The 26,738-nt window shown below is 41.8% G+C and overlaps 1 protein-coding gene across 1 annotated transcript; it reads right to left on the reverse strand.

Moving 5' to 3' along the window:
• Nucleotides 1-152: 152 nt before the first annotated feature.
• On the reverse strand, nt 153-14,849 carry egfl7 (EGF-like-domain, multiple 7). The gene is made up of 9 exons (XM_028973387.1): nt 14,738-14,849; nt 9,199-9,413; nt 7,088-7,213; nt 5,811-5,923; nt 5,040-5,135; nt 4,750-4,938; nt 1,455-1,531; nt 790-964; nt 153-527 (listed from the first exon to the last, which is right to left on the reverse strand). Exons 2-9 carry the CDS (start codon nt 9,276-9,278, stop codon nt 508-510), a joined length of 876 nt encoding a protein of 291 aa, XP_028829220.1. The 5' UTR covers nt 9,279-9,413; nt 14,738-14,849; the 3' UTR covers nt 153-507.
• Nucleotides 14,850-26,738: the final 11,889 nt, after the last annotated feature.

Raw genomic sequence — 26,738 nt, forward strand, 5'->3', positions numbered from 1 at the left:
AGAAAGAAAAACCAAAGGTGCCAAACCCTTTTTAGTTATTGTGTCTGTGTTCTGGCATGTAGTTGTTTAGCAAATGTTTTCCAGTGTGTGATAGAGACACAGGGGAAGAGAGAACCCGATCCCTGCACCTCCGATATGAGCCAAGAACAATATTTTTAGCAAATCTGTTTTATTACAAAAAAAGAGCTATATTTTTATATGAACAGACATCACCACAACCCTAACCTGTAGTAGCTGTCTACTCCATAGAAGCAGGTGAGGCTATAAGTTAAAAATATAAATAGGGTGCTCAGCTGCACCAGCACAGAAACCCAAAAAAAAAAAAAAAAGGCTGAGGTCATATGACGTGAACACCTACGGTCTGATCCCATGGGAATGTATTTGCTGGTCTCGGTCTGATACAGGCGCTTGGAGAAGGGTGGCACAACTGAGATGAACAGTAAACAACAATCCTCTCTGGTTTCTCTTTTACCTTCTTTTTTTTTTTGCCTGCTCCTCTGTATATATTTAGTTTTCCTGGCAGGAACCTGAAAAAAAAGTTATTGCATTACTCTGTGCATGCAGCTATGAGGCCTGCCATCTCACCTCTATAGTAGTGGCACATATTTTAGTGTTTACACTCATGGAATGTCTCACTAGAAGACCAGGGCCCCCTAGTGGTCAGGCCTATGGTCCAAATTTAGCCTGATGTGTTGGCTGCAGTTCATAAGCAACAGTGGCTTCTATTGGCTGGGAAGGAGAGATGAATCTGTGGTGTGTGTGTGTGTGTGTGTGTGTGTGTAGACTCACAGGATCCCAGTCTCTCCTCAAGTAGGCCAACCTGTTCACTCAGTGACTCTATGCGGTCCAGTTGTTGTAGAGAGTGGGATAGGAAACTAGTGCCCTCCACACCACCCTTGACCACACCCTCTTCTCCAGCCAATGAGAATTGAGTGGTGAATGGAGCCAGCACCATCTCTAATTTCTACAAAAGACAACAGCAGAACAAAGGATTCAATGGTGACAAAGATATAATAAAATATGAGAAAACATAACAGGAGAATTGCAGAGAATGGGACCCCCAAAAAAGTGAAAACTGAGCCATTTTTATGTTTGATGGTTTAACTTTACAAGTCAACATTAGGGAAGAGACCACCATGCCTGTTATGCAGTGTGTGTGTGTGTGTGTCTCCCCTAACACGTTTCATGTCTCTGGTTACATTAGATCCATACAGTGTAAACCTCACAGCTCCCTTTTTCTGGCTCCAAACAAAACTCGTAAAGTTTTTAAAAGGTCACCTTTTGGTAAAGGCAGTCAACCCGCTTTTATTGAACCTTTGATAGTACACTGAAGGAGTTAGAAGGTGTGTCTTGGCACATAAGATTGAGCAAGTGTGAGTGCGGGCATATAAGAGTTTGCATGTGAGTGTGTTTGAGAGTGTATTTGATAGTTGTGTATATGTCCTGAATCACACCTGCTCCAGCAGCTCCACCCTGTTCCTCAGAATTTGAACCTCCTCGGTGACGTTCTCCACCAATCCCAGTGCTTCACCTACGACACACACACACATATACACTTTAACATGTGTCTTTGGGTAACACACTCTGGGCTCTGTGAGGCCTCTGATCTAAAAAAAAAAACAGAACGGCATGGAAAACCATGAGACGAGGGAATTGAGAACTTCAGGTGAAAAAGGAGACAAATCCATAACTTTTCTAGCAGGAAGGCACTGACACACACACACACACACACTGAAACAAAACTTGAGCTCTTACTGACATCACAAGAAACATATTCAGTTTTGCACATATAGTTCTAGAAAGCCTCTAGAGTCTTACATGTGATCATGCATACATCATAACGTCCGTGGGTTTCATGGACTTCTGAGAATGACAATGATGTCTAACACCTTTCATTCACACACACACACACACACACACACACACACACACACACACACACTCACACACCTGTGTGCCCATGCACATGTAGAGACACCAAATCTACAGCCAGGTCATGTAATGTCTGATTCCAGCCAGTGTTGAGTCTGGCATTGCCAAACACACACACACACACACACACACACACACACACACACACATACACACAAATGCAGTCAATTTCTCCCAGATGTGTGCTGTTATTCAGACACAAGAGAGAAAACTAGTTGGTGTGTGTGTGCGTTTGTGACCCCCAGCAGATGAATTTGATGGAGTTGGAACAAAAATGAGTCTCCCTGGCCAAGAAAAGGAAGGGGGGAAGAATAAATAAAGAGACGGAGGAAAACTATTCTGAGCTCTGAGCTCTGCTCGCTGCATTTCAGAGCTCCGCTGACTGCCATGAACGCTCATCAACCTACTAATCCTCATCAACACCTCATCATTATCACCATGGCTATCGGCACCAGTGTCGCCTTTATCACAGCCTTCGATCATCACATAATGAACAACTTGGTCAGCCTCCTCGTGTCCATATTTGTGGAAATGGGTGATGTTGCAGCGTAGGAAAACCCCAACCACCATAATTCTGCTGGTGGAAATTCCAGAAGGAACAGCAGGAGGATGTCAGATAAACCAAATTCATGTTAGGAGTATAGTGACAGCCCAAAGTATTGTTAAATATGCATGTGCAGAGAATATCACTTCAAGAGCACTTTGACATCAAGAACAGAATGTATTCCTCTTGTCCGTCTCTCATGTTAAACAAAGCTAACAAAGCTTTTGAAATATTTTGCTTTATTGTCCAAAACCGTTCTATTTAAGGTCTTGAATTTTGTAAACATAGAATACAGAATTTAATATCGGGATGATATAGGGTGGTATATCATCCCGATATTAAAGGGTGGTAATTTAGGGTTGTAGTAGCCTATGAACCAGAAGACCCAGGTTCAAATCCCACTTACTACCATTGTGTCCCTGAGCAAGACACTTACCCTAAGTGTCTCCAGGGGGGGACTGTCCCTGTAACTACTGATTGTAAGTCACTCTGAATAAGGGCGTGTGGTAAATGCTGTAAATGTAATTGTAAATAGGATGACCCTAGTAGTTTTCTTTCTATTTCTATCCTCCTTACCACAGCTCAATGCTAGCAGCAGGTTTTACGAAACTGTTTTTTACATAGCGTAATTCGGTCAACGCTGTTCTTACCTGATATGGCCCGCGTGACCACAACGCGCGAACCAATCAAACATGTTGGGCATTGCCGCAATGACCGATGGAAAACGCACCCACAGCTGCTCAGACCTGCTGCTCCACCAGCTTTACCAAGTCTGATGGTGCAGGGCTTCCTAAAACCCCGCTCGACTCAAAGCCCACTTTGCTGATAATAATTTATCGAAAGCCTCCCGGAGTATCTTTAAAGCACTGCGCTACAGGAACTGGTCTTCTAAGGGTTACGGATGGCCTCCTCCTTCCTGCGAGACCTCCCTGCTGCCTTTCCGAACATTTACCGCTCCATTCTTCAAGCACAGAGAAAGTGTCTGGTTGAGTGGCTGAGGTCACTTCGGTTTGGTTCCCAGATGTCGAGGCACAGCTGCTTTTAGGGGTATAATGCGTGGGAAAAGCCTCACCCTGCTGTTAGGGTTAAATCTTTCACAGGGGCGCTAACGCTAACTCGCTAACCGCCACGGCCCCGCGGTTTTGTCATTTGAACTGCGCTCATGTGCTAGCAAGACATCTGATGCGTTAGTAGTCAACGGTTCCACAATGTCCACACATGCTAACCCTCTGACAGCAACATGCTGTTTGGGCTGCCTCCAGGTTCCCTAGGTCGCGCAAAAACACAGCTATCTAAGGGCAATGTTTTCCTTTCGGTTTTATAAGTGAGACAAATATATAGCCACACAGGAGAAATAAAAAGCGCAGGACAGGGAGTGCATCCGAGAGACGGTCCAACCCCGCTGAAACCTCATAATACTTCCACCTGTTTTTGGGGTTTGGCTGTTCTTAGATGGGGGACGAGCCTGACCAGCAAGAAAACACCACATTAGACTTTCTGGGTTTTTTTCTCCACCTCAAACCTTATTTGCAGCCCCACACCCGCAAGCATTGTACTGAGAAGCATAGAAGCTGGTTTTCAGCCGCCATTTACCGTGGTACACAACCCTGCTACACGAAAACTGGAAGGTTTTATATCAGAATTTAACACAGCCAAACGGAAGCATGCTTGATTTAAATTGATTTGTCTCTGGTCTATATTCAGTCAGTGGTTCTGGACCAATTATCCGTATTCAGAATAAATTGCATATGGAATGCTTCATGCTTTAGTTTGCATGTCTAACGCAGACAATTGTAGCAATTGTGGGATGCCTATAGCGTTGTGTGTGTGTGCCACATAAATCTGTAGACTTGGTCGATTGCTGTTGATAGGCAGACGTTCCAGGCACAGTGCATTATTACTCACGGTACGAGTTGAGAGTGGCATAGCGCGTACCAAAAGTAATAATGAACTGTAACACTGGGAATCAACTGGGAGTCCTCTTCTCTCCTCCTGTCCCTCTCACGCACGTACACACACTTTCTAATATCACACTTCGTCATACAAATACTGCATTTGTGCACACAACTAACATCAATTGCACAAACAGCACATAACATCTGCATCTCTCTCATCTCGGGGCAACAGGAAGCCAGTTTCCCATAGAGGTTAAAAGGTCAATGGGACATTTGCTTTAGCCTGCTGTGTAGGTGTTTGGGGGGAGGTGTATTTGGCTGCATGTGTGTGTGCGGGAGATGAGCTTTCCAGATGGTACATATGTGTGGCTGCACTACCTGCTGCAGCTTTGGGCTGGTCCGATGGCAGCGTGGGGAGAGCTGGTGTAGTTGCAGGGGGTGGGGGTCGTTCACAGGTTCGTCCGTCTGCATTTAGGACGAATCCCTCGGTGCAAACACAGTGGTAACTGCCCATTGTATTGACACACTGATGATTACACGGTTGCCTTTCCACACACTCATCTATATCTGTGAGACATTTGGAAAGACACCAAACACAAAATGCCATTTTTAATCACGGGGTCCATAATATTGTATGGCACATAACATATGTTGAAATGAATAGTTACCTGTTTGACAGTATCTCCCTGTCCAACCTAGTGGACAGGCACACTGGTTGGGTTTATGACACGTCCCTCCATTTACACAGGACTGCACACACACAGCTACACAGTCAAAGAGACAAAGAGATGCCCAAATAAATGAACTCTCAAAGCCAAGCAGGAACAGTCATCTGCATTCTGCTACACATGCATGCCCTCAAGCATGCACACACAGTGATAGTGGCCTAGTGGGTAACACACTCGCCTATGATCCAGAAGACCCAGGTTCAAATCCCACTTTTTACCATTGTGTCCCCAAGACATTTAACGCAGAGTTGCTCCAGGGGGGGACTGTCCCTGTAACTACTGGTTGTAAGTCGCTCTGGATAAGGGCGTCTGATAAATGCTCTAAATGTAAATGTACAGTGACCGAGCGACAGTGACCGAGCGACAGTTATTCACATGCACTATGACAGTTTGACGTTAACACAGACACAGAGAGATGCTGTGTAGTTTATGCGTGCGGTTAGAGGCAACTTATAAAGTGTTATACACAAATCCTCATTCCTGAACTCTACTAATCTGACTAATCTTCTCTCCTCTCTGGCTCGTTTCACTGCAGGTATTTCACGACAAAATTGGTGTAATGGGGGCAGGGCTCAGGCTCAGATTTCACGATTAAACCACACAAGCTAATCTGCATTAAAGCGTTTAAACTGCTCTGCACTGATAAAGTTCTGAGTCCCTTCTACAGAACTTTCTTGTCACACTAACACACACAGACATAGTTTACACTACCTTGGTTGCAGTTGTGAGAGTGGAATCGTTGCCACCCCGGGCAGCATTCTGGGTAATAATGAGACAGGGGACCCGCCCTGCTCACCTGTCTGTAAGAAACCCTGTACACGGTTCTGTTTACACACAGGGAGGAAGAGACATTTTTGGAGTGATACAAAAATCAGTGTTTATGTGATTACATGTCTAATGAGCACTGGCTCACAACCTCCACACCATCATGCTATCCCACAACCCCTTTCTACCCTCCTTCTCCCTACGGCAACCAGAGTTTCCTGGCACTGTCTCCGATGATTGAGAGAGGAGAGGACTGGGGGCGGGGTGGTCAGACTCCCAGCACAGGGACACACCAACTAATCAATGCCATCAGCTGCACAGGATCATGGGAAACTTGATGAAGGGGCTCCAGAGAGAAGGTATGAGGAGGAGAAACACAGGAGTATCAGGCAGAATGACAGATACACAAGGAAAATAGAGAGAGGAAAGTTTGAGAGGACATTTAAGCAGAGCGGAAGCTGGCGTCAGACATCAACAGACTAGTGGTCTCTGTGGTCAAGAGCGCTTACAGAAACACGCAACATCACCCACAATCGTTTGAGGCCGACCCAAATCTGTGTGTGCATGTGCGTTTTGTGTTTACATGCTAGTGGGGACCAATTTTGTCATTAAAATGCTTATTTATTTAACGATTTGATTTAGACTTTGAAAACTCATGTTACGAAAAGGTCCCTACACACTTGAAACTACACAGTTACAAACTATTCTTAAAAAAGAAAATGAAAACAAGTATCAAAACTACCCTTTATTCAGCTGTATTTCTTTATTTAACTGTATCTTTTTGCATGAACAGGCACTTTTTCACACCAACCAAGCTGTTTGGTATGTAGAGACACATGGATCATGTTTGTGGAAGATGTAATAATGTTTGGAGACATTTTTTTGAGTTGAGCCACAGATGACAGGAGAAGCTGTTGCTAATATCAGATGCTATATACAAATGGAAAATCGAGAGAAAGAGAGAGAGAGAGTACAGTACAGAGTTTTGATACTTTGTAAGGTATTCAAAAATATTAACAAACATACTACACATACATACATACATATATATATATATATACACACACACACACACACACACACACACACACATATATATATATACATATATACACACACACACATATATATACATATATTATAAATATATACTCATAATATGTCAGAGTTTGCATACATTTTACTATATATATATAATGTACTATATATATTAAATGTCTTACTTGTAAGTGCTGCAGATACGCTGTCCATGGCACATGGTGAGGTAAGGTTTGTACGCTGGCTGGACATAAGACTCTGTGCTGTAGGATAAACTCCTGTGGTCTGGATCTCTACCACATACTCGCCTCCTAAATCATAAACACAGAAAATGTCAATAGTAAATTTTCACCGAAAGTGCTAAGAAAAAAACAGAATGTCCAAGTCAAGATGTCTTACCATACAACAGTACAGCAAGTTTTAACTTAACTCATTATTAGAGATAAGAATGAGCAAAATAGTATTGCTAAAATAAACACAACACAAGCTTTTGATGGCACATGGCCTGTTGTAGTAAGCGATAGCTTGTTAAGAATGTCCAATGACATCTCAAATCAATAAATTGTACCATATGAACCTGGAATGAAGCAATACCCCAAGGCATGGAAATACTTTTGAACTCTTGTAAACAGGTCAGCGTGAGTGTGTAGAGATCAGTGCAGTTAACAGTCAAAGAGACACAGATCTTTGGGACATAGAATTAAAAACATCTTAATTCACAATTTCCATTATGAGGATCTTTGACATCGAATGAGTGTGTGTGTGTGTGTGTGTGTGTGTGTGCGTGTGTCTGTATGTGATGTGTAATTGGTCTTGATTGCCCAACGAAAGTCTCATTTTCATGTCAGTGTTTGTGGTGACCTTTGACATCCTTGTTCCTTTATCGTTATATGAATGTGTATACACATGTCGGTGTGTGTTTAATGTCCACCAGGAAAAGTAAACATTCCATAAACACACATTTTCGCAGTCTGACCTTAAACACATGCTTAATTGTTTTAAACCCAAAAAAGATATAATGTTACCTGATTGGGAGTGACAGAGGTCATAGCTTTTACACCACAAATGTTTTGGATTTACCGAACTAAATGGACTCTTGGCCTTAGCATTTATCAGTGCGACACTCAGTCAGTATTTACTCCCTCTACACTGTCATATTATTATTGTTATTTTTATTATTAAGTTAATAAATGCGGGCAGTATTGGCCTAGCGGGTAAGGAAGCGGACCCCGTAATCAGAAGGTTGCCAAGGGTGATGGTTAAAAGCAGAGGGGAAATTTGTGCACTGTGTGCTGTGCTGCAGTGCTTCACAATGACAATCACTTCACTAAACACATGAATAACAACAGCAGAAGAAGACCCTAAGCATCCAAGTAAAGAAAAAAGATGAAGGAATAAGGTGTTGTACCATCCACCTCTTCCTCTAGCGTGTAAAAACATCGCAGCAACATGGCAGCATGGTACTCCATTCTCAAAACTTCCCAAAACATTTGCCCTTGACATTGTGTGAAGTTGTAAGCTGTTTCTGGTTTATAATGTTCAAATGACAATAAAACTTGTCATCCAAATGATTCTAAATCTTAAATCTGAACACCACCATCAACAGAAACGTCTGTGAAACGTAGAACTCACTGCACTGGAAGTTAATGCATGTGATGTCCAGAGTATTTTATTACAATGAATGAGCAAGGTCATTTAATGATTGGATAAACATTATCTACCATACCTGGACAATAAAAAACTGCAAACAGCACTGTGCAAAAATTTTAGGCATCAATACAAACCAGTCAAAACAAAACCACAGTACAGTAAATGTACCTAATTTACGAAAAACTGATGATTTCTAGAAATCTGCTACTAGAACAATGACATTATGTGTATAGAGAGTCTCCACTGTTCTGTTATCCTATTGTTCTCTGAGCAGCTATACAATATTGCTTTTAGTCTGTAGGTTGTTGTTGTAGCTGCTTGTAGGGTTGTTGCGAGAGACCAACCCCCAGTTCCAGTAGTAGATCTCTAGATATCAACAGTTTCTAAATCAGGTGGAATTTTTGCCACCTTCACTTTTTAACAATTATTGTGACTCTTTTACACTTTTAGGCGTTTCTTTTGGAAAGATCTTAATTTATTTCACTACTACCTAAAACCATGCTGACAATGTCGTCTACTGGATTGAGTTTAAGATAGTTTGCTGGAGAAGGATACCTGCATTTTATCAAGCTGTAAATGTTGAGATTCACAATGTATATATACATGTATGCATAATAGACCATAATAAGCAGGATGTGTCAGTTACCCATGGTGACCATGGAACTGAAGGGTGCAAGTCAGATGAAGGATGAGTAGAGATGAGAACAGGAATAATGAGGTCATCATCTCTTCTCTCAGTTGTACTGATTCCGATTGGTTCACTCTTTCAAGACCCCCACATACGCACACACAGCCTCGCTCTTTCACACATATACACACACACCCACATACACCCCCTCACTGTCTTCTGACTCCAGGCCCCTGGAAATAAGCAGAAAGAAATCGAGAAAGGTATTTAGTTTCAAATTCACTCTTGTCTCACAGAAATTCTCCAGCTCTTTTATACACATAATTTGTTCAGAAACAGATGAAAGATATGAATGCTAAATTGTAATACACCTATATCACACACAGCTACAATCATAAGTGCACAACTACAATCCATCTGATGCTTAAGCAATCTTTACACACAGTTTATTGTAAGATAAATCTGCATGACCAATCAGAATAAAAGCCAGTTTACAGTAAGTGTGCGTGCATGCAGGTGTGTGTGTGTATGAATTTGCATTCATGCAGCGCTATGTGCCCTGGGCGATGTTTTTTGTGTATTTGTGTGTGAGTTGAGAAGGTCTATGAGAATCTGTTACCATGAAGAGGTAAGTGATTTAAACCAGTCAGCTAGAATGTGTATGTGTGCTATTTCTGGGGCAATATTAAAAATGTGGCAATGATTATCTCAGTATGGGTTATGGGGTATGCAGGTATTCTATTTCATCCCCACCATAACAAGATAACTGGATGCTGGGCTGCACAAATACACTATGAGTAGAAATAGCTGGTTTGTTTTGTGTTCAGTACACTGTATTTAGCCCAGTTGGTGTGTGTAAAAAACCACGGTAGGAACCTCCAATTGCTGTCATCCCTTCAGAGGTGTTTGGGTGTGGTATTTTGGCTCAGACATGTCTGTATGGCAATTGGTTAAAGGTAGTGAAGCAAAAAGTGAGATTCTAGAATCTAGAAACAACATGATCAGCTATTAATTATTAACCCATAATGAGTGATAGTGTAGTATCGGGCCCTGGGTCTAGCGGGATTCGACAAGCAGGGGTCACTAATGCACACGCTCCCTCATTTGTGTTTGAAGAAATGAGAGTTTTCACCGCCGGTCTTGTGTTCCTCGTGCTTGTTGGTCATCCATATAGTTCACAGTATTTGTGAGTAAATAAAGTTCATATGAATTTCGTGCATCTGCCCTCAATATATACAATAATCATCTGGTTGGGTTGAAAGGTGTTTTGTGGACCCGCATATACAATGCATTAAGTAGTGCGTGTTGTATAATCCACAATGGCATCTTAGAAAACTGCATTAGACAAGCAAATTAACCCGGGACCTCCCGCCACCCACAGAAGGTCCTGTCCAAACCTACCCACATTTACATTTACATTTACAGTATTTATCAGACGCCCTTATCCAGAGCAACTTACAATCGGTAGTTACAGGGACAGGGTTAACTTAGGGTTAAGTGTCTTGCTCCGGGACACAATGTTAATAAGTGGGATTTGAACCTGGGTCTTCTGGTTCGTAGGCGAGTGTGTTACCCACTAGGCTACTACCACCCTACTACAACCCACATGTTGCTAACAATCGTGCCAATGTGTGGCCCTCAAACCAACCCGAAATCTGCAGACTATATATTCACAACAGCATACATCTTTGTAAATCCGAAGGCTCGTCGTGGCAGCTTAACTGTGTGCTGAAACATATGTTAACCTTTAATAAAAGCACCTTGCTGTGTGTGTACATCTTCACTCTGCGTGATCTTGTGTGTGAGTGTAGGAACGTGCGCTTGTGTGTGTGTGATCTTGATCTAGAACAGCAGTTTATGAGCCTCAGTAAAGCTGTTGTGAGGCTTCTTGAATTCTTTCCTGCACCTCGAGACGTTTTCTGCCCGTGCGTGGATGCGTGTCTTTGCAAGTGTTTGTGGTTATGTGTTTATACTGTGTCAGTGTGGGCAAAACACAGGGTTTTGGAGAATCTATGTCAAAGAGATCCATGCCAGGGTCTTGGTGTGTCTGTGTGTGTGTGTATGGAAAGCTACTCTGATTTATACAAGCTGCAGGAGTGTTTGTCTGCGTGTGTGCACTTATTCACATGACATCTATAGAGGGGCTTCATCTTCACACCGTTCCAACTTTTTACGGGTTTATTTGGCAAGCGACCAGGATGTGTTCTACATGAGTCCTGGTCTTCCTGAACACTAGCTGTGGGTCAAGAAGGGGGTGGTCTGTTATAGAAGGGAGTGAGCCTGGCGTGGGGGAGTCAGGGAGCGCAGGATGGTGCGAGGAGACACTAAGCACAGACTGACAACTCACATCTCTTACTGGCCCCGAGATGAAACAGTGAAATTTTTATTGTTGGCCTTGACAAACTTGGTTCTTAAAAATAAGGGATTCGGGTCTTTTAGCTCTAGTCCTGTACATCAAAGGTCCGATCCACAGCCAGATCTAATCCCTGGTCTGTAATGCATCAGAGTGAGACCATAGTAAGACAAAAGTGCAAGATCAAACCGTGCGGAGGCTCTTCCTCCCTGAGAAAGACGGTGGACACGGCTCCCCCACGAACCCTCCTTAATCATTGATCACGTTAGAAACACACACTCCTGTGTTGAGCACCGTCAGATGTGCTTTCACGCTTGTCCAGCCAAACTGCCTGATCGTTTTCACAGAGAGCAGCGCATACCTGCAGACATGGTCTGGGTCAGCTTAGTGGTTCCTGTCGTACATGGTATGGTGTGAGCCAAAAGCTGAGTCACAATTTCACAATTGCAGCATTACTACAACTTTTACTCCACATATTACAAAAAGCCAGATCTCAGGTTAGGGATTAGTATGATGTCCTAAACCTGCACTAAACCTCAAGTAACACATTCCTCAAACTGCACTGGATCCCTATTTGGGTCATAGGGTCATTTTGTATTCTGAGCATCTGCCAAATTCAGAACTGCTTTAAAACTTGAAATGTGGGATCAGCCATGCATCAGCCAGATAATTACTTACATGGTTACCTCAGCTACAGTTTACAAGGATGACACTGTTGCAAAGTTGACCCTAAATGTACATACATAAAATTTGAGAAATCTCAATCTAAACCTCACGACGTGCATAGAGAATATAGTGGCTTCAGTTGGCCAGTCTGAGTAAAGAAGACTGGAGGTATTCTATGTCTTGAAAAAAGAAAGAAAAGCCAGAGTAAGATCCTTTTAATTCAGCAGGATGCAGAAAAAAAGTGATTCATATTTTCGTCCCCCTTGACATCTGCAGCCCACAGGCTGTTGACTTGCCAAAGAAAACTGTTTGGGAGACTACACTTTTACTGCCAGAAGATTCCATTAGATCTGCCCTGTACACACTCATTTAGCCCCTTGAGTACTTTATACTCATTTTAATATCCTCTTAGGAGCTAGTAAAGCCTGTAATGGTTTGCTTGCTTACACAGATCAGAGTGGTTCAGCACCTCCAGTCTCAGATTGCCTGTTATTTTCTACAATAGCCTTGACGATCAGACCCTCTAATGGCTCTAAAGATCCTCAAAGACAAACTCAGGGATCCTTTAACTTTTAGGGACCTAAACCGCTTGCAAGACCCCAGGGAAAGAAATCTGACTGAATCAGATTTGTATCACAGTACAGGATTAATGGTGTTGACCATGGCGTGTACATGAAAAATCACGTACAAGCAGTATATATAATTACTGGAGTATTTTATTGGTTTGCAATTTGCATTATGTCGTTAGTTAAGAGATATATATTATTACGTGCATTGTTAATTGTCTTAATATGAGACCAAATTCTACCATTCATCCTGCTTAAATCAGGTCAGGATCACAGTTGATCACCAGTAAGAGGCCAGGTGGAATTTCTACATGAATATTTCAGACTTACTATTCAGATTTACTCCATTAGAACTGACCAAAAACTGTCTCTAATATTGCCATATCATATCACATTACTGCGCTATTAATGTTCCTGGACTCTTGCACAGGTACACAAATCCTCCTATGTTTTCTGGCATGAAGTGCTTCCTAGAGGTTAAAAGTATGCATTCTGTACTTTTGGACCGCAGCCCTGTGAGGTGGACAGGGTGGACTCTTTTCCCACAAGCCTCGGCGGAGTTTGTCCCAGGCTTGTGAGTGGTCCTTTAGAGAGAGAACAGGCAGACAGCTCCAACCTCCCAATGCCCCATATTTGGTCAATGCTTTAAGAGTCCTCCCATTGTCGTTCTCTCTCTCTAACACACACGCACACACACACACACACACACACACACACACACAAATAAAGAAAGATTGCTCAATGAAAACTGCACAACGGGAGAGTTGTCGACCCCTGGCCCCTATGCACCACCTCCCAGACTTCCCCCTCTGCCAATGTACAGCAACCCCCGCAGACACTGTGGCCCTGCCTGACAACCAGCTGGATGGAGTACACTAAAGGGTGTGTGTGTGTGTGTGTGTGTGTAAGTGAGCAGGCGACTGAGTGGGTGCATGTAGTGTGTGTATGTGAGTGTGAAATGATATCCTTGTAATGACTTGCCACAGTGAGATCAGATTACTAAGGTGGGGGGAGACATATTCAGTCTGAGTGTGTGTGTGTGTGTGTGTGTGTGTGTGTGTGTGTGTGTGTCCACATTATATATTGGTGACAGAGCGTGTGATTAGCAGTGTTTACCACAGTTCAGAGACAGAAGGAGAGGAGGGGTGTTTCCATGATTAGGCTTAAATGCAGGATTAGATGTGTGTGTGTGTGTGAGTGGGTTTGTGTGTGTGTGTTATGCTGCAGTTGCGAATTTTATCAAAACGATGACATTTTACCTTTGTTTGAAACCTATAAAGCACTAAAAAAGGCCAGTCTGGGATCAGTGATCTAAAGCCTTGGATCTTGTCTAAACTTGTCTAAAAATCCTGAGAATAATATAGATAAAAGCCCTTAATGAAAGAATCACACCTTTTGACCGTATCTTCTCTTAATAAATGTAAAATATGTACAATGAACAACTAAAAATCAAGTAGCTATGGCTAAATATGGAGTAAGTGGTGTAAAAAAATAATAAACAGTAGGTGGCGCTCATTTACACTTCTCAATGTTACTACTGATGAGCTTTTATATCTTTGTGAGGACCTTTATAATAATCCTGCAACATAAATGCCGAATTATAACTGTGGAACCTCTATGTAAAAACCACACAACTTAAAAAAAAACGTAAAGAGTAAACGTCCCACGAGTTTCTATTTTTGGGATGGCATCTGGTCCACGCTGAGACACAGCAACATGCACACAAACTTCCCCAAATTCCTTCTCCATCCCCTCTTCATCCCTCTGCTCGCCCCACGTTCTCCATCAGCTCCATTCCATAAAATCGTGCATACAACGTTCCCGAAGTAGCTAACACCACAGATGCCAACAGAGGTGCCTTTCTCCCACTCTCACGCCCACGCGAGGGGAATGAATGACGCTCAGCAGCCCCACGCAACTCGCGCATCTCCCCCGCGTGGGTCACGGGGGGGAAACCAAAGTCGAGACTCACCGCGGAGTCGCAGATCCCGCCGACTTCTTATATTCCCATTCCGCCGAGCGCGCACTGTTCCAAAAGTGTCAAAGCGCGCATGGTGGTAACTCCAGCACCCCGAGCCCCTCCCTCCTGTCCTCTTCCTCCTCCTCCTCCTCCACCTCCTCCTCCTCCTCTCCCGAGGGACTCTGCTCTCACCTGTGGCGCATGGCGTTTATAACAGAGACCGGTTATCAATCAGCGTGGTCAATAAATTATAAATTATACATTCAGCCTCGCGTATGCTGATTAATACTGAACGTCAAATGAGCGAAGACTAATAATTAATATTATTATTATTATTTCCACAGGCCGTTTGTGAAAGTGGACTATTCAAGTAGTTCAAAATCGACATGCATAACCTGCCATAATAATAATCAGCATATCTTAATTAATATGATTAAAATAACAACTTAATATAGAGACTGATATAATTAATTTCTTAGTTCAAAAGCAATCTTTAAAAGCATGCACTGCAAACATTTAATTTAAATTTGAATGGCTTAATAGAACAGAATAGAATAGAATAGAATAGAATAGAATAGAAAAAGTAGCACAGAACAGAACAGAACAGAAAAGAGCAGAACAGAACAAAACAGAACAGAGTAGAATAGAACAGAACAGAACAGAACAGAACAGAATAGAACAGAAACGAGTAGAATTGAACAGAACAGAAAAGAGTAGAACAGAACCGAACCGGACAGAACAGAGTTGAACAGAAAAGAGTAGAAGAGAATAAAACAGAACAAAGTAGAATAAAACAGAACAGAACAGAAAAGAGTAGAACAGAACCGAACCGAACCGAACCGGACAGAGTAGAACAGAAAAGATTAGAACAGAACAGAACAGAAAAGAGTACAACAGAACAGAACCGAACCGGACAAAACAGAACAGAAAAGAGTACAACAGAACAGAACCGAACCGGACAAAACAGAACAGAAAAGATTAGAACAGAACAGAACAGAAAAGAGTACAACAGAACCGAACCGAACCGGACAGAGTAGAACAGAAAAGATTACAACAGAACAGAAAAGAGTACAACAGAACAGAACCAAACAGAACCGGACAGAACAGAAAAGAGTAGAAGAGAATAGAACAGAAAAGAGTAGAACCGAACCGAACCGGACAGAGTAGAACAGAAAAGATTAGAACAGAAAAGAACAGAAAAGAGTACAACAGAACAGAACCGAACCGGACAAAACAGAACAGAAAAGATTAGAACAGAACAGAACAGAAAAGAGTACAACAGAACCAAACCGAACCGAACCGGACAGAGTAGAACAGAAAAGATTAGAACCGGACAGAACAGAAAAGAGTAGAAGAGAATAGAACAGAAAAGAGTAGAACCGAACCGAACCGGACAGAACCGTTACTCACCACCTTATCGTGAAGTCACGTGCCACTCCTCTGATTTCCCGCGCCGCTGCGGCCATTACGAAGCGACCCGTCCCGCCCGGCCGGCGCCGTCCTCTGGCCCGCCATTTGTTCGAGCCTGTTCCTCGGACCCGGGCGCTGGACGCGAGGCTGTGGCCCGTGCTGGGGCCGGGAGGGACTGGGGTGCCCGCAGGCGCGCCCTGGCCGCTTTTTAACAGCCGCTTCCTGTGAGGCCGGGGAATCGGATGGACAATCCCTAAACGGACATCCTGTGAGTGTTTGGCGCTGATAAAAACCCGTGGCCACCCTGGCCAAAGTAAACCTCTTTTTTCCTAAATGACTCCCCGACCTCTGTAGGTTCCTCTGTAGGTTCCTCTGTAGGTTCCTCTGTAGGTGCAGGACAGGCCGGAGACACCTTCTCTCCTGGTGGTGGTGCAGTCTCTGCAGCAACTCAGTCATGGCTATGTTGTGGAATGAGATGGTTCGTAGTCTGGTTGGCTGAAGGAACATTTTTCCAACTGGACATGGCACCATGAACAAGGTTCTAGGTCTCCACGTCGCTCTATAGAAGGTAGCACGGGAAGGGAATGTCACAGTTGCTACTTTGCTCAAATCAAAGCTCTGATAATCTATCTTCACGTTTGGTTTGGTAGCAGCTGTGATCCTGAGATGTCTCCAGCAGAGACAATACGTCTTATTGAGTGGCACAAAATGTACAATCGTTACTTAGCTCTAAATGCCTCCTGCAGAAAGGACAACTTCAAAAAATCTTATAATCAAGGTGCTTCAATAAAATATCAGTTTACACACTTCTGCAACCAGCTTATTGTACATTTCTTCTTTTATTTTAATGTTTTCCCCTAACCTCATAGTTCAACTGAACTGTACAGGTTATTGATCATATTAAAGGTGGGAAAAGTTTTGAAATGATTTATTGTGGTCTGAAGTTTTTTTTTTTTACATAAAAAAACTGGCAGTATGGTAACAGAAGGCCAAAACATTAAAGGTTGAATAGGCTTCAAGGGCCCTATTGTGAGATTATTTAACATTAATACGAGTTCCCCGGCCTGTCTGTGGTCCTGCAGTGGCTAGAAATGGCCATAGGTGTAAAGAGAGCTTTGGCCATTCTGGTTCACCGCTCAGATTTCCGGGATTTTTTTCTCTACATTCTGTCTCTCACAGTTGAAGTGATGAAAATTACACACCTTTCTCACCTTTTAAAGGGTGACAGTTTGCACAATTTCTGGCTGCCGGATACTTTTTAGGACTACCACACTCCTGACGTTTATTTCTGTCACGTCTGCATCTCTGAGCGGTGTATGTTGGGTCATTGGACTCTGTGGTGGACCAGCAATCTGGACGGGCTTCTGTGAGAAGAGAGGAAATGGTAGCTTTCTTCTGCTCTCTTGGGCAGGGCTCCTGTTGAGTTTGGAGTCTCAGGGAGCAGAGGGAGGGGAGCGCAGCAGCACCTCTTGTTCAACAGGAAGCAGGAAGTGTCTGTTGAAGGGAGATTGTCGTGTTGTATCCATCTGAACAATCAGACCTCGGCAGGGTCAGGAAGAGGGCCTGCGTCACAAGGTGTGTGTATGTGTGTTAAGGTCGTGTGTGAGGAGGGGGTTCTTATGACTTTAGAACATTTCACACCGAGTGTCCAAAATGAGTCTTGAGTTAACATCATGTTGTGAAAATGGTATCAGATTTGAATCGATTGTGGACCCCTGGAGGGAACTTAAAGAATAAAAGAATTAGAAATAATATTTTAACCTTCTGGTTTTTATCATATACACAAATATGCATTACGTTAGTAGATTTCATCAGGCTATTAACCATGCAGGAACAGTTTGGGGAGAGGTCTGGGATCAGATTAGAGAAGTGGCATGGAGAGATGGAGAGAGAAGGGCGGCTCGGAGGGTTGGGCACATTGTAAACATTGTGGTCGCTGATAAACAAATCGGTGACTGGTAATATTCCCACAAGGCATCATGTGTTTACTGGCTGGATGTGTGTAGGTATGTTTACCACAGCCGTGCCAGGGGTGGCCTATGCCTTCACTCTCTCATTTATTCGCATTTACATATATATGTACATATATAAATATATATTTTTCATATTAGTTGTTGTTTTTCATATTAATTTTCAAAACCAGAAAAGCCATCAGAATTGGCTGTAGGCTGGTAGATCTGAGCAAGATAAGCACCAAAATCAGCTAAATTCAAAGCAAATGTTCTCCCTCCCTCCCTCTCTTCATCTCTCTGTGGCATCGACTGTGTTTGAGCGCTGTGTTTTGCTGGAATTTTTTAGAGGGGCAAGTAGCTCGTCTCAGTAAAGATGGTATTTAGTGGATTCCAAAAATTTCACAATGAGCCTTTCTATAGATGGAGGCGAGAAAATACTTTCATAACAACGTCTCTCCTCTGTCGCAGAACGTCAGTGATGACATGGTTTCCAACCATGCCAGCCAAACAGGATATCCTTCATCCCAAGGCCTGGACTCTCAACACACACACACACACACACCAAACCACATACCACAGCATAAAATGCTGACAACACTTACACACCGAAAATTTAGTTCATGTCATCAATCCTTTTATGACCATTACACAGCCGTGTGAGCGCACACATTTGTTTTCAAGATGAGCATTGCGTATTTATTATTGATGCGTAAATAAAATGTGTAATAATGTACAACCAAACAAACCCATGATCTGTCACCATTAGATGTAATTAGATAATTCTACTTGACTTAACAGGACTTTTTGTCCTTGTTGTTTCCTTATGTTTTTGCGTTTGCTTGATTATAGGGGACTGTTTTATGATCTGGCACCTATGTGCTAAGCATCTGACTTGGTAAAACAGGTCAAATAATGCATCCTCAGCAGTTACATAAGTACATAAAACCAAGAACTGCTTTGCTCAGTGGCACCTCGGGGATTCAAACCGGCAACCTCCTGATTACGGGGCCACTAGGCCACCGCTGTCCCATTTGAAGTTGGGCAGAGTCTAGAAAAGTGAGACTTCTAAGAAGGACATTTCTCAGTGTTTCAGAAGTTTTATAATATGGGGCTAAGGATAAAATAATAAACAGGATAGATGATGTTTGATTGATTATCTATCCCACTACTTCATTGAAATATGCAGTGACGTGCGGTGACAGGAAAATGTTGGCGCAAAATCTTTTTCAGAATGCCGTGAGACATGGACAAGTGTATCACTTCCTAGTGATTTTGTCATCAATAATATATGAAATGTTAAATGGATTCATAAATAACAATATATTTTAGTATCTACGGTTGGAAACTAAATTAAAATAATTTTTTTATTACATTCATTCAAAATTCAAATTTTGCCAATTGTTCAGATTTTTTTCCTTCTCCAAACCATTTTAAATCCCTGATACAAATAGAAGCCACACACTCCAATGCCGATCTGTGAAACTACTGGGAGTTCTTCACTGGAGGACACAACACTTACATGACCTCAGAACGGTGGATTCCAAAGTCAGAAAAACATGTGTGAGAGTGTAATTTACCACTTTTTATTAAAGCAAAACACACAACACACACACACACACTGCTGCAGGAACGCTTTTTCTACATAGTTTGGACTAACCCTGTGTGTGTGCGAATCCTGTCATCACCTTCAGACCACGTAACAAAAACAGCGTAGCACTGGCCAGTCGAGCAGGTCAAGATTCAGGGTTCCTGAAAAGAGCGACGCAGTAGACAAGAGATGATGGACGGATGAATGGATGAATGAATCAGGTCTGACTATTAGTAATGTTAACTGCCAGTGTTATATTTCAAGTTTTTCAAGTTTAGTGTCAGATATCTATATCACGTTTCTAAATTATGAACAAAAATGCAGAGAAACATACACAGAGACAAATGTTTTTCCTTAGCAGCTAAAATGTGCCCTATCCTCATTAATGTTAAAACACTTTGGCCAATCTGAACCTGATGTGACCTCTGACCTTTCTGACTTTCCACATGAAAGTCTTTGCAAGTCACATGTTGACATCACACATAGCTGTAGCTGCCAATAGTCTTTCTTATTATTGTTTAACATAGCTCATTTGTGTAGGCGCAATCAGAATTACTTTGACACCATACATTTGTGAATGATGCTGTATTGATGTTGCGTGTGTGTGTGTGTGTGTGTGTGTGTTTGAGAGAACATATGAGACTCTCCTGGCTTTCACATGATAATTTGGATGTGTGTGTTTGCAGTTCAGTAAATCTCTGCTCAGCTGTTTTCCCACTTTCTCCAGAGAATCGCACTCTCGTACAAGCTTATAGATGGCCGTGGCGTGTGGGTCGCGCCTTTACTGTGCCGGCCCTGTTTTATCACTGTTTGTTCAGGTTGGGTGTACTCAACAGCCCCACACATCAAGTTCCCCAAGGGTGGGCAGTGTTTCTGCACATTTTATTAAACAAAAATGTGAAAATTGTAATCAATCAATCGATAAATGAACATGCCAACCTATTGGGAGATCAGAAGTAGGATTTGTACGGTGGCCCACTAGGGTCAACACAACGCAAGTTCCACACAACAGAAGTATCCCCAATTGGAAATTAAACTCATTAGGGGTGTGTGGAATCTATCACGATACATGGGTCACGATACAATTACATCATGATATATTGTGATGCTGTACATATTACAATATTGTACAGTTCACTAAACTAAAAATGGAAATCTGTCTGTCATGTTTTGCAATTTCACTCTGGCTGCAATGCCAGTAATTCAAAGTACCATGCTGTACAGCGCCATCTACAGGAGTGGAGGCTGCATCTCTGCTGACCTCACTAAAGAAAACGCTTGACAGCACCACCCGTTGGACTAAATTTGTCTACAAAAATATCGATATTTGATGTCCCTGTATTGATACAATATCATTATGGAAAATATAGGGACATATTGCAGTATCGATATTTTCTAAAACCCCTAAAGCTTATTAATGCTGAGGACAGATATGCAACGTTGGAGAAGTAAGTGAAATGCTGATGCTAGAAATTTTGGCTCCTTGGAGCGAACCCACTACTCTCATCACCTCCTCTTAGATCTTAACCGTCTTGTTCTCAGCTTCTGTGGTGTTTAATACTTTATGTTATTTTGCTTTTATGTTCATCATGCCTGTTTTTATTTTTCTGGCTTCACTGGTCAGTTGAACAGACCTTATGAAAGGTTAAGTTATATTGTAGTAAAACATATCATACATTATTATAATATTGATGATACCCAAATCTTTCACATTTTATTATTTATTACTTTCTATATTTTTGCCATGTAATCAGCTCTTGAGGGGAACCATTTGGCGTAATTTTATTGGGGTTTTCTATCTATTTGCAGAACAAGTGTTTTTTTTCTGTCAAAATTTGTTCATTTTCATTTGGTTATTATTTTTTTTACTGTTTTTATGCCCTTCTTATGGTTCTTCTCATACATGTAGAAATGTTTACAGTGAAGTCCCCTATAGAATACCAGTGAATGACCTGATCTGTCTCCGACACTGTTCCCGTGATTTGCGTGGTGTGAACCAGAAAGGATCTGCTAGCACGTCAGAAAAGACAAGATTTTATTGCTGCTCTCTGAAAAAAGAGCAGCAAAAGAAGAGCATGTCCCTCTCACACTCTTTCTCTCACGCACACACACACACACACATTCTGTATCTAAAGCTAGGTCACAAAAGCTTCACTAGTTGGATTTTAAATTTGATTATTAAAGTTAAAGGTAAATAAACTCTGGCCATGTGTGCGAGAAAGGGAACCCATAGCTGCATTTATGGTTATTTTATGGCAGTGCTGTGGTGATTTTAACAGTTGGGGGTTTATGGTCTCGTTGGTGGAAGAGTTTGGTCAGGTGTGTGTGTGTGTGTGTGTCTCGGCCACACCTGTAGACCCTGCTGTTTATTTGTCTGCCCCCCTGTCTTGTTTCTTTTTTGGCTTGATTATTTTGAGGTCACCTCTCTGTCGGCTTGCCTGCTCCCCGTCTTCTGCTCATCCACAGTCTCGTACACCCCCTAACGCTCATCTTCTACCAAATACCTTCCCTTACAGACCCACACAGCAGTCACATTACACAAAGTAAGCTTGAACATTATGCCAACCGTAAGATTAAGACAGTGTAAGACAAGCGATGGGAAAATAAACATTTTAGAGACAGTCACAGACAGAGACCTGCTTGTTTATAAGACTTTCATTAGAGGAATGCTGATGTATGTTGTGCCTTCATTCCACCTCAGAAGATGAACTTCTAAGAAGTTCAAAGAAATCGGTGAAATTCATGTTACCGTTTAGTCTCCTTCAAAAAATGTTGCTGCGCATTTGAGGACTCTCGGAATTCTCTACAATCGGAGAGTGGAAAAATAATTGACCGATCACACACTTGGTCAGTCCTGACTCAGAGATGTTTCAAGCCAACAAGGTCCAGTTAGATAACATGACTGAAGAGATCAGTGGATGTATTCTTAGGCTGTAAAAAAAAGAGTCTTGCAGTATGTTAGACAGATTACTATGATCTTGAAAATCTTAATTTATTTTTTTCAGTTAGCAGTAAAATAATTGCATAAAACAAAAAAAATTGATATTTCATTGTATCAGTATGTCTTTCTGTTATGATGTTAATTAATGTGATGAACAAGATAATTCACAGAAAGTTCTTAATTTTTAGTTCATCATTTTGTAGTGCCAGTGAAGACACTGCCACAGGCTAGATCAGGACTTATCAGACCACATGACCTTCTTCCATCACTCCACAGTCCAATCTTTATGCTCTCTAGTAAATTAAAGCTTTTTTTCCGATTAGCCTCACTGATCAGTGGTTTTCATAAGGTTTCACAGCAGTTTAGTCCCAATCTCTTGAGTTGCATTTTTTCCGACCACATTTTCCATGAAGATCATGGTTTCCAGTTTTTAACCCAATTTAAAGCAGTTTCAGCAATTCTTTAAATGTTTTCTTTGATGCATGCATGCAATAATTTGACCCTTCTGAAACCGATTAACATCTTTTCCATGACCGCAGGATGTGTCTTTTGACATGGTTGATTAAGAAATGAGAATTAAAATTACAGCAACATTATCATCCTTGCAGGAATTATCCAATGGTGGCTCTTCCCTATTTGCTTAGTTTTTTTTTCTTTTGGACAGGCGGTGTATGTACACTGATGATGGACTCCGCCATAATCTTTTTCCAACTAAAATATATAACAGGAATCACTGATTACTGAGGGTCTCCTTTCAGCTCAGGCCCCCCAGGCAATTGCATGCTTTGCCTTTGTAAAGACCCTGGAGTGAGTAATATTTGGGTATTCCTTGTTGAAGGAGTATGTGTGACATAATTAACGTGACAAACATTTCGTGCTCATTAAAAAAGTGACACCCCAAATTTTCCTTCATTATTCTGTTATTAATAAAGAAATCGCATGTTAGATATTCCTTTCATCAGACCAGATGCATGGTTAAATAAAATAAAGCAGAAATTGTGGTTATGTTGTTTGACGAGATGGCTAGCAGCGCCGGCTTTAACATATGCTGACATTCGCTTCGTTCACAGGGCATGCTGCTCCTCTTCACCCGCAGCAGAATTGTTTGGAGGTGCAGGTCTGGGGTTAAAGAGTGTGTGCAAGTGAGGACAGATTTATTCCCTTCCTGAGACCACTGGCGGCTAGTGGGGGCGGGGCACAACGGTTTTCAGTTCGCTTTTTCATCTGAGTCTAGTTTGAGGAGGGCGTAATTAACAGCAAGTTTTAGTTTTGTTTTGCTCAATACGTACTTACACAGCAAATAAAAGGGGTGTGAATACTTTCTGGTAGCACTGTATCTATCTATCCATCTTTCTATCTATTTATTAAAGGAATCCTTGTCTTTTAAAGTTTAAACTTTAAAACCCTGTTATTTCACCTTGTTTTTTTATTTCACCTTCACATTCAATTGTTTTAATTGCCTTCATTATTGATAATGTTGTAGCAAGAGTACCGGGTGCTAGTGGTTAACACACTCGCCTATGAACCAGAACACCCGGGTTCAAATCTCGCTTATTGTCATTGTGTCCCTGGGCAAGACACTTAACCCTGAGTAAGAGTCTTATTACAAGAAAAACAATAGAATGTTAGAGACATAATTGATCAAAATACTTTTAACACTTCTATATATTTGAAGGCAAATACTTTTGTTCTTTTACTCAAGTCCAAATTTAAAAGCAAGGCTTCCAGATGAACTGGAGTAAAATGTGGTCTTTGCCTTATTTTCTTTACTAACGCATTTACTTTACCGTACCATACAGGAATATGTTATTTAGCCGGGTTCAAATGATTATTTGAAAAAAAAATTTAATTAAATTAGTAGTTTTCTACCAGCTGGCCAAACAGATGCAATGTACTATATGTTATATAAATGTATTGTTTTTGCTTAGTTTTTGTGTACACGTTTTGGATTACTTTTCATTTTTTGCTTCAATCTCTGCTCTTTTCTTTGGCCATCCTTGTAGCCAGTGACCAGATTTGGAATGTTGCTGCGCGCCTGGTTACTGTGGAGCAGCTTCACACACCAACACACAAACCAAGGACATCCCTCCTGACTGGATCAGGCTTCAGAACACAGAGGTCAGGTGTCATGCGTGCTGCCCGTCTCTTTCCTGTCCACAGAGGAAGGCTGAGGCAGACTGGGGATGTTGATAATGAGCTCACGTCCGGTGAAAGTGGTAAATTTAGAAACATGGAAGAAAAATACTCTTGTGTGTCATTTTGTGTGTTGCTCAGCCGTGTGTGGGAGAAGCCTTGAGAATGTCAGGTGACATCTACATCCCACCTCCCACAAACACACACACACACACCCTCACCCTTCAGAGAGCTTGACACACTCTGAAACTTTACTGACTTGAATCTTAAATGAAAGGTCAAGACTACCAATATTTTATAATAATAAAGAAGTGAACATTTTGAGTGTGAGCGTGGTTCTGTGTGATTAGGGGGTGGTTAGGTGGATCTTTGTGTGGCGATAATTTTTGCAAGCATGCAAATAATGCTGATATACCGAATCAACTAAGTCATTTTTTTGAAAATCTATGAACAGACTACAGATGTGGAACATCATTCAGGGAATTCGTTACATATGCCATCAAAAGTAAGGCTGCGTGTGTGTGTGTGTGTGTGTGTGTGTGTGTGTGTGTGTGTGTGTGGTCTACAGCTGTGTGGGGGTCACATCTTGGATGACTAAAATCGATTTTAACAATAAACAGATCACAGCTATTATATACATCATCCCATTCTCTTTTTCACACACATATGCACACCAATACATTCCCTAACACACACAACAGACACTACATACACACAATATACACAAGCAGGTGTTTGTCAGTTTTCTGTCAGTTTTCACCCTGCTTCTGTCTTCATCATATCATGTAAGTGTGGTTTGGCTTGTCAGCTGTGACGTCACATAAAAGCTTTGCTCCTAGGTGGCAGCATTTCCCAATTACTGGGTTTTTGAACAATTAACACATAGAAATGGACATGACAAGGATGACAGTTAATTAAAAACGTTAAAAAAGTTAAACAAATGGTCTGTAATAATCGCTGTAATAATGGTCTGTAATAATCGCTGTGGTCTGTAATAATCGCTATATACTAAACAGGCATCTTTAGATACAGTTTTTCCTTTGCAAGGGCATAACTAGGTAATTGTGAAAATGTAACCAGTGGCAAATAATTTAGCTCTGTTGGTTATTTGGTATGTCCCCACTTTAACTGAAAAAGAAACTTTGCAATTATGATTTAAATAGCAAATACACACATGTAAAACCAGGTCTTACTCGCCGGTATCTCCCACGTCACCCCATCATCTTTCATTCTGGTAATTCATCCACTACACACACACACACACACACACACACAGAAGTTTCCTCTAATTCCTCCCCGGTTCTTCTCTGTCTACATTCCACTGGGGTCAAGAACAAAGGAATTCAAATGGATGAAAGAAGTTAAAACACTGAGACACAATAATAGATTTATAGGTTTCAGGAAGCCCATCAGCAGCATGCAGTGTTTCCTAAGAGCCATCCACAGTTCATCAGACCTGCATACTTACTCACCTGAAAATGGGGCCTGCTCGAATATCACAAGATAAATCTGTCATACATTTGTGGTTTGATTTGTTTGCACTACTGTTAGGATTATATTAAAATATAATCTGTATCTAAACTGTGAGTGGTGTTGTGTGTTGCAGGCCTTATGTTGTGTTATTCTCTCTGTCATACAGACACATTCCACTCACTACGTTGGAGGTCGGGTTTGATCGCACGGTAATCTGATCAGTGCTTTGTATTGTGACGTTAAGAGGTTAATATGACCTAATCCCACAGAAGTAAAATGGGATTACCCTGAGCTCAATGAAGCCTCGGTGGGGGGTGCTGGCCAAGCTGATCCAATATAGCAAAGCAGCCAGTGAGGTCGAGGTGTGTTGAACCCTGCCAGAAATGCACACTGAAGCAGAATTCTAAATACTCAAACAACTTCTGTGTGCCTGTGGAACTGCCCAGATGGCCACTTTAAATGTTATGTTTAGGCATTTTAGGTCGGGTAAGTGTGTACATTTTCTCAGAGTTCTGA

The sequence above is a fragment of the Denticeps clupeoides genome, chromosome 3 (genome assembly GCF_900700375.1).
Source record: "Denticeps clupeoides chromosome 3, fDenClu1.1, whole genome shotgun sequence".
NCBI classification, from domain to species: Eukaryota; Metazoa; Chordata; class Actinopteri; order Clupeiformes; family Denticipitidae; genus Denticeps; species Denticeps clupeoides.

What these genes read in the sequence shown, in the direction of transcription:
- egfl7 (XM_028973387.1), bottom strand. Translation starts at nt 9,278, where the DNA reads ATGATGACCTCATTATTCCTGTTCTCATCTCTACTCATCCTTCATCTG. An exon ending in CAGTTCCATGGTCACCATGG is followed by an intron (nt 7,214 to 9,198) that starts GTAACTGACACA and finishes TTTATGATTTAG; the next exon opens with GAGGCGAGTATGTGGTAGAG. An exon ending in CTCTCACAACTGCAACCAAG is followed by an intron (nt 5,136 to 5,810) that starts GTAGTGTAAACT and finishes TTGACTGTGTAG; the next exon opens with CTGTGTGTGTGCAGTCCTGT.